Source organism: Stomoxys calcitrans, chromosome 5, assembly GCF_963082655.1.
Source record: "Stomoxys calcitrans chromosome 5, idStoCalc2.1, whole genome shotgun sequence".
Classification (NCBI taxonomy): Eukaryota; Metazoa; Arthropoda; class Insecta; order Diptera; family Muscidae; genus Stomoxys; species Stomoxys calcitrans.
The window spans coordinates 4,874,867-4,889,915 of NC_081556.1; the positions used below are offsets into that span (position 1 = coordinate 4,874,867).

The 15,049-nt window shown below is 33.1% G+C and overlaps 1 protein-coding gene and 2 long non-coding RNA genes across 6 annotated transcripts in view; 2 read left to right on the forward strand and 1 right to left on the reverse strand.

The window, feature by feature from the left end:
- LOC106096266 (zinc finger protein jing) overlaps positions 1–2,251 on the forward strand; it is a 313,162-nt gene extending 310,911 nt beyond the window's left edge. For all 3 annotated transcript variants that reach the window (XM_059369041.1, XM_059369043.1, XM_059369042.1), the window contains exon 6: positions 853–2,251. In XM_059369041.1, coding sequence (XP_059225024.1) covers positions 853–1,300 — 448 coding nt within the window. In that variant the 3' untranslated portion in view covers positions 1,301–2,251. The remainder of the gene's footprint in view (positions 1–852) is intronic.
- A 3,486-nt stretch (positions 2,252–5,737) lies between these two features.
- Positions 5,738–8,622, forward strand: LOC131998176 (uncharacterized). The gene is made up of 3 exons (XR_009398633.1): positions 5,738–5,941; positions 6,008–6,134; positions 6,211–8,622. It is a non-coding gene; the product is annotated as an uncharacterized LOC131998176 (long non-coding RNA).
- Positions 8,623–10,584: 1,962 nt separating this feature from the next.
- LOC106096275 (uncharacterized) lies at positions 10,585–13,884 on the reverse strand. 2 transcript variants are annotated; one of them, XR_009398506.1, is made up of 2 exons: positions 13,707–13,884; positions 10,585–10,828 (listed from the first exon to the last, which is right to left on the reverse strand). It is a non-coding gene; the product is annotated as an uncharacterized LOC106096275 (long non-coding RNA). The 2 variants fall into 2 exon arrangements; XR_001222879.2 differs by lacking the exon at positions 13,707–13,884 and adding an exon at positions 11,659–11,952.
- Between the last annotated feature and the right edge of the window lie 1,165 nt (positions 13,885–15,049).

The following is a 15,049-nucleotide window of genomic DNA, read 5'->3' on the forward strand; positions in this document are numbered from 1 at the left end:
ATTCGTCGAAATCGGATGAAAAATTACCAATTTATTGCCTCAAAACTTTAAGTCTGGAGATCGGTCTATATATAACTAAAATCCGATTTTATGAATTCAGAAGATCAGGATTATATACAAATAATACGAAATCATCAAAATTTTTTTCCAAAATGTTTTTAAACCCAGATATCTGCAAAATTATAAATACCCAAAAAAGGTATTTTTTTGGATATTTACCCACTCTATTGAAATTGGAAAAAATCAATTCAGATTTGGATATAGCTCCCATATATATAAGTTCGTCCGATTTTCAGTAACTCTGCAATAAAATGGTCATTTGTTAACCGATTCTCTCGAAATTTGGCAGGAAGGATTTTTTCATGACTCTCGACATGACTGGTAAATTTTATGGAAATCGCTTTAAATATATATATCGCCCGGTTTTCCCTCCTAGAGCCACTGCAAGCACATTTATTGACCAATCTTTCCAAAACTATGGGCAACGCTTTCCTCGACGACTGTCACAGTATGTGAGAAGTTTGCTCGAATTCCTCGACGACTACCACATTATCAGAGAAGTTTGCTCGAAATCGGTTCAGAATTAGATATAGCTCCTATATATATGTTGGTCAGATTTTGGGCAATTCGCAATAATGTTGTCATTTGTCAACCGTAGTTATGACAGTTTGAACATATTTGCTCGCCGAGGTCCATCAGAATTGGATATAGCTCCCACTTTGTACTTATAGGTTAGGTGTAGGGTATTATACAGTCGGCATCGCCCGACTTTTGTCCTTCCTTACTGGTTTAAATTTAGTTTGGGTTTTTTTTTTTTTTTTGCTGTTTACTAAAAACCTCTTCTATTTGCAGTATTTCCGATGAATGGCTGCCCGAGAGTAATGAAGAGTCTTATTTGAAAACGGTTAATATCAAACAAATGAAACCTGCCGAAAAGAACAAGGTGGAAGGACTATTGATGACTACCTACAAACTGCCATACTCACCGACGATATTTGAAAACGATTACGCTTTAAGTCAACAACATCAACGTTTGAAGAACGTTGAAAATACCGAAACAAAAGCCAATGCGGATACGGCGACAACGGCGGCGGCGGACAAAAATGCCGCCGATTCAGAAGGCAATGAACAAGAAGAGCAGGACGATGAGGAGGATGAAGACGATGATGATGCCACCACCACTGCCACCTCAACGGCAACCACTGTGTCCAGCTATCAACATGTGCTGACCATCACCCATATGCAACAACATCGGAAACACCCCAGAAAACCGCAGAATCGTATAATTATTACACGATAAATTCAAGACTGCTACGGCCTCGTTATCCTACCCAAAGCCTACTTCATCACTAAACAACTCCAGGCAGACGGAGAAATCTTCATTTACCCTGTGGTGCTGTAAAAAGTATTTCCTCTTAAGTTTTCTAATTTAAAAACAAAAAAAAGGTTTTTGTAAATATTTTCATAAAAGAATTGTACTGCATTTTAGTTAAGTTTCTAATAGCCTACCCACTACCCACTACCTACCAACCCCCTAGTTCCCCATGTACCATTTTCAAAGTGAAAGACAAACGAGCAACAGTGACAAGGTTAAGCGCTTAAGGCGATAAGATGATATTTAAATTTAATATTTTTTTTTTAAGTTTTATGTGTGCATAACTCAATAGGCATATCACTGCCATATGGAAGAAAAATATTTATTAAAAAAATAAAAAAAAAAAACAAAAATAACATGATAAACAAAACAAACATAAAAACTAATAACAACTAGTAATAGTAACAATCTAATTTACATAATTTATACACAACGTAATATATTTACATAATAGTATATATATAAATATAAAAAACAAAAACAAAAAAAGATAGAAACTTATGATACGATAATCAACCCTTAGCATTTAGTTTGTAGGAAAAAAAGCGAGGAAAAAAACCGAAAAATTTTCTTTTCGAGAGAAAACAAAAAAAGTGCAAGAATTGCATTTTAGGCAATTCAGAGAATACAAAGCTTCTTTGTTTTAATTTGTATAGTTATGTACAAAACGTAGAATGATGTCTCGTTGACAAGGCAAAATTAAACGCTCTATTTTTTTATTATTTTTATTTGACAAAGAAACCCAATGTGTCATCCATCATAACACGCGTAATGAACAAAGTTTTGGTTTTCCCCAAATAAGTTGTATATTGTATGTCTTATTTTTATTATTTTGTTGTTCATTTTATTTGTAACCGAAAAAGCCTATTTTTTTTTTTTTTTTGTAAGAAATCAGGTCGCCAACGTCCCACAAACAAAATCCAACCATAAGAAGACTTGTTTTAATGTTTTAGTTTTTAGTTTAGCCTAATTAAAAACACAAATACTACTACTACACTACCATTAAAGAACAAAGAATATTGTCCAATGAAAAACAACAACAACAAAAAACTAATTAAATGGAAAATTTTTATAATTTTTTTTTTTTTCTGAACAAAAAAGTCAAGATTTTCACATTTATTTGTTATATAAATAAAATGAGAATTGATAAATTTTTATGCATACATCATTAAGCACGTTACGTTTCCTTTTGGTATACTTTAGACCAAGGCGTATTTATCAGTTGGCCGCATCAACCGAAAAATTTGCAAATTTTGCCCATGAACATTCCACTCCGGAACAGGGGCAAACTTCTCACATATCAATGAGCGCAGTCCGACTCAAGTTTTAAGCTCAATGATAAGGAGCCATACTTTTTATAGCCGAGTCCGAACGGCGTGCCGCAGTGCGACACCTCTTTGGGGAGAAGTTTTTACATGGCATAGTACCTCACAAATGTTGCCAGCATTAGGAGGGAAAACCACTGCTGAAATTTTCTCCGATGGCCTCGCCAGGATTCGAACTCAGGCGTTCAGCATTATAGGCGGACATTCTAACCTCTACGCTAAGGTGGCCTCCGACCGCATCATCCCAGCTGAGAGAATTTGATATGTCAACTCATTTTTGAATTCGCCGTACAAAAATATAAACTTCAAAATAAATATTGGGTTGCCCAAAAAGTAATTGCGGATTTTTTAAAAGAAAGTAAATGCATTTTTAATAATACTTAGAATGAACTTTAATCAAATATACTTTTTTTACACTTTTTTTCTAAAGCAAGCTAAAAGTAACAGCTGATAACTGACAGAAGAAAGAATGCAATTACAGAGTCAAAAGCTGTGAAAAAATTTGTCAACGCCGACTATATGAAAAATCCGCAATTACTTTTTGGGCAATCCAATAATTTATAAATTGTGTTTGCTGCTATTATGATTTATAAACTTAGTGTATATAATGGCAGGCGTTTAGTAACCTCATTCACTATCACTTTCACTCAGTCAACTTGGGGCTATTGTGTCGCACAATAGTTGCTTAACCGTCTATGACACCTCTACATCCCCACAAATCAAGCTTAAGTCCGCCATGTGACCAGCGCAATGTCAAAGAAAAGCAATGGCTTTTCAGGACATTCAGTGGTTCCAACACATCTAGCAGAGGTGCCCTGAACATACCAAGTTACCTAGTATTTTGGGAGCATACTACACATACCCCGAACAGCTACACACCATGATAACAACGTCATCCCTGTAGCAAACAAACTTTAACTGTCCTTTTCAAATGACCTGAAAATTCGACTGATATCCAAGAGCTAATAAGGGGTACACAACCCCTCCTTGTGGTGATTGCGCTGTAATCACAATCTTTCTATTTAATCAATTTGTTAGCATTCACTTGGTAGCTATTTAAGGCTACAATAACCTTATTTAAACCTTCCATCTTGGTGGTTTTGTGGGTTGTTGTAGTAGCCACATTTTCATGTGGAGTAGGCGATACTCGTCAGGCTCCTATAGGTGAGCAAGCTTGCTCTGTTCCAAAGGGAGGGAGGCCATTGGTTATTAAAAGGCGCCAATAACTCCCCTTGTCATATCGAGCATCATAAGTACTCAGTACTTGTGTCGGTGAATAGGGCGAATAGAATTTTCTTCGCTCTGTTTAGAAAAATGTTGACATATCAAGATCCCAAAAAAGATACTTTGTTGTAGCAATTCGCCGATGCGTCCACCTTATTAAATACGCCTTGCTTTAGACATCTGGCAAATTGAGTTACTAATATCATATTCTATCCTACTCTTTAATTAAATTATTTGAAATTTGTTACTATATTTAAATTAAAATTCTATTCTTTTTAGGCTTAAAATACTTCGATTATGAATATTTTTTCTTTCCTACACATAAATCCTACTCTTTCATTAGGTTTTTTTTTTCATATATGACAAAATGTATGGCTTTGTCATGAAGTGAAATCCTAAACTAACTACTAAATTATAACACTCGAATGGTGAACTCGATTTCGTTTTGGCTTCCTAATATGTGTGCAAAATTTAATGAAAATCGGTTTAAATTTAGATATAGCTCTCATATATATTTTTCATCCGATATGGAATTTTAGGGCTCTAATTGCCTTAATTTTGGTCCTATCTCTGCAAAATAAAGCACAAGGTGGTTTATGTGGCGTCCTAATATCTGTGCGAAATTTCATGAAAATCATATCAGATTTAATAATTGATATAGCTCCTATATATATCTTTCGTCCGATATGGCCTTTTAAGGCTGTAGAAGCCACATATTGTTCCGATCTCTACATGTTGGTCCGATCTGTCATATATATGTCTTTTATCCGATACGACTTTTTAAGAATGTCGCACAAGGTTCTATTCGATATTTCAAGAGTTGTGCAAAACTAAAGACTGACTAGACTTGGAGATGAGTTCTATATATTAAAATTAGTATGTAGACTAGGTGGTATAGGGTATAGGGACTCCGCTCGACTTTTGCCTTTCCTTACTGGTTTTATTTGTGTCATTAGTTTTTGGGTTAAAAAATCACTTCAGAAAGCCGCAGGTATTTCGAAATTTCCCAAAATTTTAAAACAAATTATAAGTCCAAGGTTTTCTTCCTCTTTCTATCTTTTGTTTACCTTTGTTTCTGCAAATTGTATGAATTTGTAGACCTTGACTTGACTTCGAAAAAATGATTTCGCGTTAATTAGCGGTCACCTAAATATTTATTTGGAGAAACGAATGCGAAAAGGGAAAACTATTTTTGGCGAAAACAAGGTCACACCGGATTTTTCCCAAATTTTATTTCTATAGACATTTGGCAACACCACATAACTGGTTGGACGCTGAGAAGATATCTTATTCTTCTTCAATACTTAATAGGCTCGATTTTGCTTCTCCCCGCCATACTAGATTTTGTCGATTTTTGTGTTTGTATTTGTTCATTAAAACTAAAGAAACATAGTTCACTCTTCTGAATACAATATATCAGATTGCCCTTTAAATTGTGTTTGCCCGCCATTTCATATTTTGTTATTTTTTTTTTTTTTTAGTATTTGGTTTTTAAAATTTATTTGATTTTTGTATTTTCCCTTAAAGTTTTGTTTTATAAAAATTTGTTTTATTTCTGTATATTGTTTTATAGGAAGATTATCTTCCTTTCTTTTTTTCCTATTTTTGAATTTTCTTGTAAATTTTTAATATTTCAATATTGTTGTTTTTAATTCAAGCTCGAGGTCTTTCTGGGTTTTCTCTTCATTTTATTATATATGTATCGATATTTCGCATTTCAATGAAATGCATTTTCAAGATATGATCTACAACAAATTAAATTTATTTTTAAATAATTGACATCACTGTTTCTATTTTTTATTTAACTTACATACGCTACAACTCATCAACACAACAACAACAAAACGCATGAATTACAAAGCAGACACTGAGGGATGCGCAAGCAACTATAGACTGTTGGTAGAACGAGTTAACAAAGTCCAATAAGAAAAACTACAAAACAGTAGCAAAGCAGACTACGACTGTTGAACACGGTCGCATAAAGTTTTGGTTTGTGTTTTGTTTCTCATTTAAATATGTAAGTTAAATTAAAAAATAGAAACAGTGATGTCAATAGTTTAAAAGTAAATTTAATTTGTTGTAGATCGAATCTTGAAAATGAATTTCATTGAAATGCGAAATATCGATACATATATAATAAAATGAAGAGAAAACCCAGAAAGACCTCGAGCTTTAATTAAAAACAACAATAGTGAATAAATAAAGTCGAGGTAAAAATAATCAACATTTTTACTATTTTTATGCTTTAAACATTCGTTTTATTTCTTCCTTTCCTGCCATTACTAGTGAAACTCCTGAACATGTGTCTGAATTCAAATATTTTATTTAGCAAAACAAAAACACACACATTTTGATCTCTTACATAGAGAAATTGTATAAAAATATTTTTTTTAGTAAATGTATATGCAAAATATATTTAAATTTATAGTTTTAATTTATTCTATAGTTTTTTTTTTAATATGAGGTAATAATTTTTTGTATATAACCTAAAACAATCCAGCCCAAACAATGCAAGTAAATTAATGTATTGCCCAAATATTTAAAATATATAAACAGCCTATACATAATAAGAATATTTGAAATTTATTTAAGTCTCTTTTTGAACAAAAGGCTGGGTTTCCTTTATTGTTTTGAATATCTTAAAAAAAAACTATATATAGAATTAATACCCACCATTGGAAACAAAGAAACAAAATGAGAAATTTATGTATGATTTAAACGCTTTTCTTTGCTAGTTTGCTTGACAATGTTAGTCAAAAGATTCAATAATGAATCAACGTTTTTTTTTTAATATTTTTAATAGTATTTTAAAATATTTTTCGCTTTTAGTTAAAACACACATTTTTTATGATTCCACAAAAATCCAATAAATACATATACATATTTATAAAAAAAAAAACTATAAATTTGTATTTTATTTTGCTTTTTATGTTTTTTAGTTAGGTGCCTTGCCTTTACAAAAAAAAATACATTATCATGTTCTGCCAGTGCTTTTACTTACAACATTTTGTAAGTGCTAATATCCCTGCCCCATGAACTACTCATACAAAAAAAAACAATTGCATTCAGGATAGCGTCTCTTACATTATTAAGGGAAATCATTTTCGACTAATGAAACTTAAAAACAAAAACGCCGTTATCCAGACTCCTACTAAAGAACTTACAATGCATACCAACAAACATATGTATGTAACATCAAACCGATGAGGAGCAAACAATATCAACACTGCCAAAGGGAAAAAAGCCTCAAAATTGATTGTTAAAAAACACACACACACACATACATACATGCACACAATTTCGACTGAGTATTCTTAAAGAGAATTGCAAAAAGTTACACAGAAATGTAAATGTACGTACATAAATACTCTATAAATAAATATGCATATTAGAGAAACAACATACTAAAATAGAGAGCATAAACTAAACAGAAAACCGAAAAAAAACAACAACAACCATTTAATTATACATATATGTTTGTGTAGTAGCAATAATCATCATAATAGGCATTAGAAGACAAAACCAAACTCAAAGGAAAGCCAGAGATTGTAAAGGACAAATCCAATCGATATTTTACTTAAGGAACTCTTAACAACAACAACAACAAAAAGTGATGATTGGTAAAACAAGATGCGCACACACCAAAACCAAAATAGGAGCCCAAGGCCTCCTGCCTTTGTTTTCATTCAATCAGTCCTTCGAATAAACAAAAAGCCAGCATACAATCGATTCAAGCAATTTTTCCACTTATATAAAACCAGTATAGTAATTGCAATTTCGTATTACTTTTATATATACATACATATATATAAAAGGAAAATTAAATGTACAATTACAATTACAATTTTTGATCGATGAATGTTACAAAACCAAAAAAATATATATAAAAATTATAATTTTAGCTATACTATGCAAAAAAAGAACCATACGAAATCAAAACGTTTTCTACGGAATATTTCCGTTTGCTTGATTTTCCGTTTTCTCCTTTTCCCAAACGACTAAAAAATAATTCCATCATATTGTAATGCACAAGTAAACCACTTTTTAAGTATAGAATTACAAACTAACTACCAACTAGCCCCTTACCAAGCCCAAACCTAATACCAATATGAACCAAGTTTATATTGAAACAAAAAGGACATTTTATAAGAGTTATAATAAAAAGAAAAGAAAATTCTCAGAACTACCTCAACAAATAAATTTTGCAACAACACGACAGCAAACAAGCAAATAAATAAATAAAAAAATATCCAATCCAAGTTAAGAAGCCGAAATCAAGAATTCAAAAAAAAACTAAAAACAACACGGGAATATAACATTTTTACTAGAACTTATTCATAGCGAACAAAGGCAAATAAACCAGACAACAAAAAGAAAAATTCATTCATATTATCCACTTCCTTTGTACCCCTTCCTACCACTCCTGCCCAAGATCAATCCCTTAAGACCTTCATTCAATATTTCATAAATTAAAAACAAAAAAAAACCAACGTCTGTAGAATGTGTATTAATTTTAGCAATAAATGTATTTATTAATAATAATAATAACATAACGTAACATATTCTTATAAAATTATATAAAAAAAAACCAACAACATTAATTTAATAATAAATAAATATGTGTATGTAGTAATCATCATCATCCCACTCCACCATCAAAACCAACCACATCAAACCCCCATTAATAAACAATATTTAAAAAAAAAAACGAACATTTGTTTCTATTTCAGTTTGAAAGAACAGTTTTTGTTAAAACCGAACTTCTATAACGGATATAGTAAAGAGTAAAAAAAACAACTTCAAATAAGAGAGCTTAGCCTAAAGAAATCAACCTAATAAATAATTGAAAATTCGGGACAAAATTGAACTCAAATTTATCTTATTAATAGCTGATAGACGTTTTGCCAACACACTCAAAGAAATTTGTGCGCGTGTGCGCACATGAGCAGAGAATATGCGAGAAAGAAGATAACAACAAAGAGAATGCTAACAAAAATCTGTCATCATAACACCGTCAAACCTGAGCGGCTGTTAACAGCTGTTCGCGTGAGACCACCTTATAAATCTGCCTTGCCTAATACCATAAGTGTCTCTACTCCCAAATATTATACCCTTTATTTGCACCCCATGAAACCTTGATTGGCAAATATTCCCATTTAGAGAGGGGTTTTGAAGTCACATATTGTCATGATCCTCCAAAATGCCTTTTTGAGTGGGTGTTTGGGTCGGTGTGACTTGTACCAGATTTTTAATATTCCCATCAGACCATTTTTTTTTTGGGGTAAGGAGGAGAGTCCACTCCCTTACGATATCAACAAATTATATAGCCTACTGCTCCTTCCAGACCATATTCGTAACCGACTCTCTAATAACTTTCATTTGAGTCCCATATTGTTCCGATCGGTGCACTTTAATTTTTGTGAGGTGCTTTTGGGGTAAGGGGGAGAGTCCCCTTCCTTACGATATCAACAAATTCTATAGCCTACTGCTCCTTCCAGACCATATTCGTAACTGACTCTCTAATAACTTTCATTTGAGTCCCATATTGTTTCGATCGGTGCACTTTTATTTTTGTGAAGTGCTTTTGGGGTAAGGGGGAGAGTCCACCCCTTTCCGATATCAACAGATTATATAACCTATAGCTGCTTCCAGACCCTATTCGCAATCTATTCCCTAATACCTTTCATTTGAGTCAATCTAATTGCCATCTGGGAGATCATGCTATAAAGATGAATCAAAGCTAAAGGACAGAGTTTGTCTAGGGGACCTCTTTTTTAGGAGATGTTGGCTGTTGGATTTTATTTTTTTTCTTGCTGCCAATAAGATCCCACGTCTCATTCTAAAGGTCTACTTCTACCACTGCTGAATTAGTGAGTACTTCTACCACTGCTGAATTAGGCGGTAGCATGTAATCCTTTGTGGCATAACAATTAGATGAGTCTCCTAATTAGGCCGAAATCGCGATCACTGTATTCTGCGCAAGTTTTCGTTAATTCAGTGAGTACCCCTAATGCCGGTTTAGGTACAATGCGAAAAAAATCTTAAAATCACTCAAAATCGCATTGGGTAGTACACTTTTTGGCGGTATGCCTTGGTTTTCTGGTCAGATTCTGGTAATTTTGATTATTTTTCTATTAGGTTTGTTTTAATTTTTCGTTTAAATTATATTCCGGGAGATTTTCCGGTTGTTTTTAATATTTTTAGTTTTTGCAGTGCGTAACACTCTAAAAATCACCCAATACGCATTGGGTACACTTTTTGGCGGAATGCCCTGGTTTTTTTATGCTTAGATTCTGTTAAAAATCACAATTTTGATTAATTTCCTACTCGATTTATTTTAATTTTTCGATTTATTTTAAATTGGGGCGATTTTCCGCTAATTTTGAATATTTTTCGTTTTTAGTGAGTACCCCTAATTTTTTTTGACGAACTTACGAAAATCTCAAAATTCACTAAAATACCAGGCGCCCAGAATTCAGTAGCAAGTAAACTGTAACAAGTTGACCCCCAAAAGTATGCTTCGAAAAAATATATGAACACAGGGTGACCCATATGCAAAAGTTGTTCATCAAAAATTTTAGCATACTTTTAGGCGCTATTGGTTTTTAGCTCAAAGAGAACTTAGATGTATAAAACCAACCTCAGTAAAACAATTTCAAATGGGTTTTAACTAATTTTTATTGATTTTGATAAAGGATTTACATAAAAAATATCTTAAATTAATAGAAGACCTATATATTACTTAAAAATTAAGCCATTAACATGTCAAAAATGTTCTTATAAGATTGGAATACTTGATTTCTGCGCCCTGTCTTCAACAGAATTTGCATAATTTTAGCCATTGAATTTATTGTAACTCTTATTCTGATTTTTCGCCTGGTTGTTTTCTAAACGTTTACTACTTCTGAAAATAAGCAAAACATAAATAGATGGGTAAATATTTACAAGAATTTTATAATATCTATTATCGTTGTAATAAAACTGGTCTTAAAAGATAAAATATTAAGAAAAAAACGAGAAAAGATTTTTTATGGGTAGACTTATTTGGTCGTTTAGCTTATAACTTCTCAAAATATTCGAAAGTTTTCTATTTCAATTGCCTTATTTGTGCATATACATATGTTCGAATCCTGGCGAGAACATCAGAAAAAATGTTCAGCGGTGGCTATCGCCTCCTAATACTGGCAAAGTTTGTGAGATACTGTATTATTCGGTATGGCAGCCATGTATAAACTTCTCTACAAAGAGGTGTCGCATTGCGGCACGCCGTTCGGACTCGGCTATAAAGGAAAAGCCCCTTATCATAGAACTTAAACTTGAATCGGGCAGTACTAATTGATATGTAAGAAATGGGCAAAATATGCAAAATTTCTTGTTGTAGCAGTGTGTTGTACACTGAGATATTGTCTTGACATTTTGCGAAGAAATTCCAAATTGAGGTAAGTCGTTGGGGATGCCAAATGTGACAAATCCATTCAGATTTTGATGTAGCCTCCCTATCAGTTTCCAATTGCCTGATTTGACTAATTGAGCCCCAAAAGCCTGGATTTTCATTAGATTTGGCTAAAATTCATTCTATCACTTTTGTACTGCTATTCATTATATGAATTCGTTTTCTGATCGTGATATTGGGAAATTCTTGTTTTTTTTTTAATTTCAATGGATACAGCTCATAGCCTTTGCTAAAAAAGTGACCAAAATATTAAAAATTGACCTTTGAGAAAATTTATTTACCAAATAGTTCTTCGTGGTATATCGAACCTAAAACTGCTATTCGATTCTAAAAATTGGATGATTTGAAACGAATTTAGCACTTTTGAGGTTTCGACAATTAATTTTTTTCCTCTTTAATTTTATCGTTTTATGTAAGAAAAAAGTTTTTTATTGCTTTTACTAGCATTATCATGACATGATTTTTTTTCTGGCTGCAAAATTTAACATTTTTTGAATTGTCAAAATTTGAAAATTTCTTGGACTATAGCCTTTGTTAAAAATGTATTTTTTTTTTTAATTTTCAGTTTTCCGCAACTTTCCTTATTTTTGCTTTTACTAGCATTATTATGAAATGACTTCTCTTTCAGATCGTAAATTCCTTTTTTTAATTTTCGATATTTAAACATTTCAACGGGCTATATATCGCCCTTGCTGAAAAAATTACGGAAATGTGAAAAAAAGATTTTTGAGAACATTTATTTACCACATTCTATTCCTAAATTCAAGAGGCGCAGTAGAAGGGATTGCCATGATGGTAATTCAAATTTGCCCATGAACTGGGGCAAACTTGTCACAAATCAATAAGTGCTGTCTGATTCAATTTTAAGCTCAATGATAAGGAACCTCCTTTTTATAGCCGAGTCCGAACGGGGTGCCGCAGAGCGATACCTCTTTAGGAGAAGTTTTTACATGGAAAAGTACCTCACAAATGTCGCCAGCATCGGGAGGAGATAACCACTACTGAAAATTTTTTCTGATGTCGCCAGGATTCGAAACCAGGCATTCACGTCACAGGCGTAGAAAGGGAAAAACCGGTTAAAAGAGTCAAATTTTCGCTTTATCACACAGCGCACGCTCACCTCCATAAATTTAAATCTAGATAGAGAAAGAAAGAGTTGTACACGAGATCTACATTTCTGCCAGTATTTGTTCAATCCTACTAGCAGTTCACACTTTTTGTATGGCATTTACCTCTCTCAACAAGCCGTCCTTTCATAAGCCTCTTTAAATGTGGAAACAGAAAAAAAATCGCAAGGAGACAAATATGATGAATACGATGCCTTAAAACTGTTATATTCTTCGGATAATATCTTTATTAAAGATATTGGTTCTTATTAACCTTACGTCTTACGAATACTCCCCATTATTCTTATGAATGCCCTTGGACTGAGAAAATTAGAAACCTGCCATAAGAAGCCTTTCAGATCAACTGCGCCACAGGTGTGGGTTATGAGCAGGGTAACGGCCGGGGTATTTGTGGTTCTATTTATGATAAATTTAGTAATGACAATTCTTTTTTTTTTTCTTAACCCTCGACATATATGAGCGGGAGCACCGAAGCGAGGTCCTTAATAAGTTTTAAATAATTAGGGGATCATCACTCTTGGGTGGAAATAAGTTTTTTTGGCGGAGGTTTTGGCTCTTACAGTTTCTAAATACGGATGGATAAGATAGTCGCAATATATTTGACCTCGACTGGAGGTTTGTTGAGAGACGCAAGAACCATCACTGAATCATAGAAAAGGGTGAACCGGAGTTGCCGTTTAGATAAGAGTGTACGTTTTTTATATGACAACGTGAATGAGGCATTCGATGAGGCTATGTGTTCTAGGGTGGCTCTGTTGATGATGTTGTTGTATAACTTTGCCGCTGATAGGGTTTTTCATTTGACGCTGCAATGTCAGGTCGTTGATGTCGCGCTGGACGCAGGGAAAGCTGGAGGGAGGTTTGTAAGAATTTTAAGGAGTTGGAGCTTAGCATCTTGGGTGAAGAGTATATTAAGGAGATATTCAAAGCTCACCTAACCAAGATCTTGTCAAATGTGTTAAATAGGGTTGCAGATAATACCTTTCAATAATTTATATTTACAATGCAAAGAAACAAAACTTGTCTTACCATTTCCAATGCCAATGGTAAACATTTTTTAACAATCCTGCCATTCGTTATAAAACAACAATTTTAACCATTGCCTACTTGGAAAATTTTTTTTTTATAATAGACTTGTCAAAAGTTTGCAAAACAAGAAACAGTTTGGCATGCAAGATACAAAAATTTTTATATGTACTTACCTTCAAAGCCAAATAATTTTAATTCATAATTCTTATAAATTGCACCAATTATCTACACTAATAAAAAACTTTATACATCATATAAATTTGATACAAAACAAAATTTGATATAAACCGCCATTTGTTCATACTTTTTCTTATACCGTTGCTGCTATTAAATCAGCTATCATGCTTTGGAAAGGCCACGACCTAAATGAGTTGCAATTGCAATCTTGGTTGTCAATTCATCGTTGACAATTAACAGTGGGGGAAAGTATACTACAGTTGTAACACTTTTATAAATTGTACTAAAATCCCAATTGTATGGAAATCATATCAAAACATATAAATGCGCCCTTGTAAGGACTTGAGAAGACAAACCGGAAGGTCGATATATACGGTAGCTATGTATATCAGTGTATAAAGTTATAGATTGTATATTAAGTTATATTGGGTTGCCCAAAAAGTAATTCCGGATTTTTTAAAAGAAAGTAAATGTATTTTTAATAAAAATTAGAATGAACTTTAATCAAATATACTTTTTTACACTTGTTTTCTAAAGCAAACTAAAAGTAACAGCTGATAACTGACAGAAGAAAGAATGCAATTACAGAGTCACAAGCTGTGAAAAAATTTGTCAACGCCGACTATATGAAAAATCCGCAATTACTTTTTGGGCAACCCAATAGTTTGGACCCAAGGCGGATTTAAAAAGGTGGTATGGCGCGAACAGCTGTAAGCAACCTGCCAGGTTTGACGGTATTACGATGTTAGATTTTTGTTTGCGTTCTCTTGTTGTTATCTTCTTTCTCGCATATTCTCTGCTAATGTACGCACACGTATACACACACAAATTTCTTTGTGTGTGCCATGACATAACTACCAGGTAGTGTACCGTAAACAGCTGAGAAAGTTTTTTTCTCGCGAAGTGAACTATATGTCAACGAGTTATCACTGATTTTGACAGATAATGAATCACTGATTTTGACAGATAATGAACTTAATATTTTGTTGTTGAGCAACTGCCACTACCTGTAAACGAATATATTTTGGTGTGTGTGTTGGCAAAACTCCAGAACAAAAGACTACAGAGCTTAAAAAATTGCATCCTTTAAGAGTACAGAAAGTTTAATTGGGAAATCAACTATAACAAACGTGGACCGATTGGGCCCATTTACAATCGCAATCGATCTGAAATAATAGCAAGTATTTTTGGAAAATTTTACCGTTAGCTTTATTCTTTAGGAAGATAGCGTGCTTTCACCAGACGGACAGACATGGCTAAATCAACTTTGGAACAAGACCTTCAGGTGTTACAAACGGAATGATGAAATTAGTTGTACCCTTCCACATTCAATGATCGA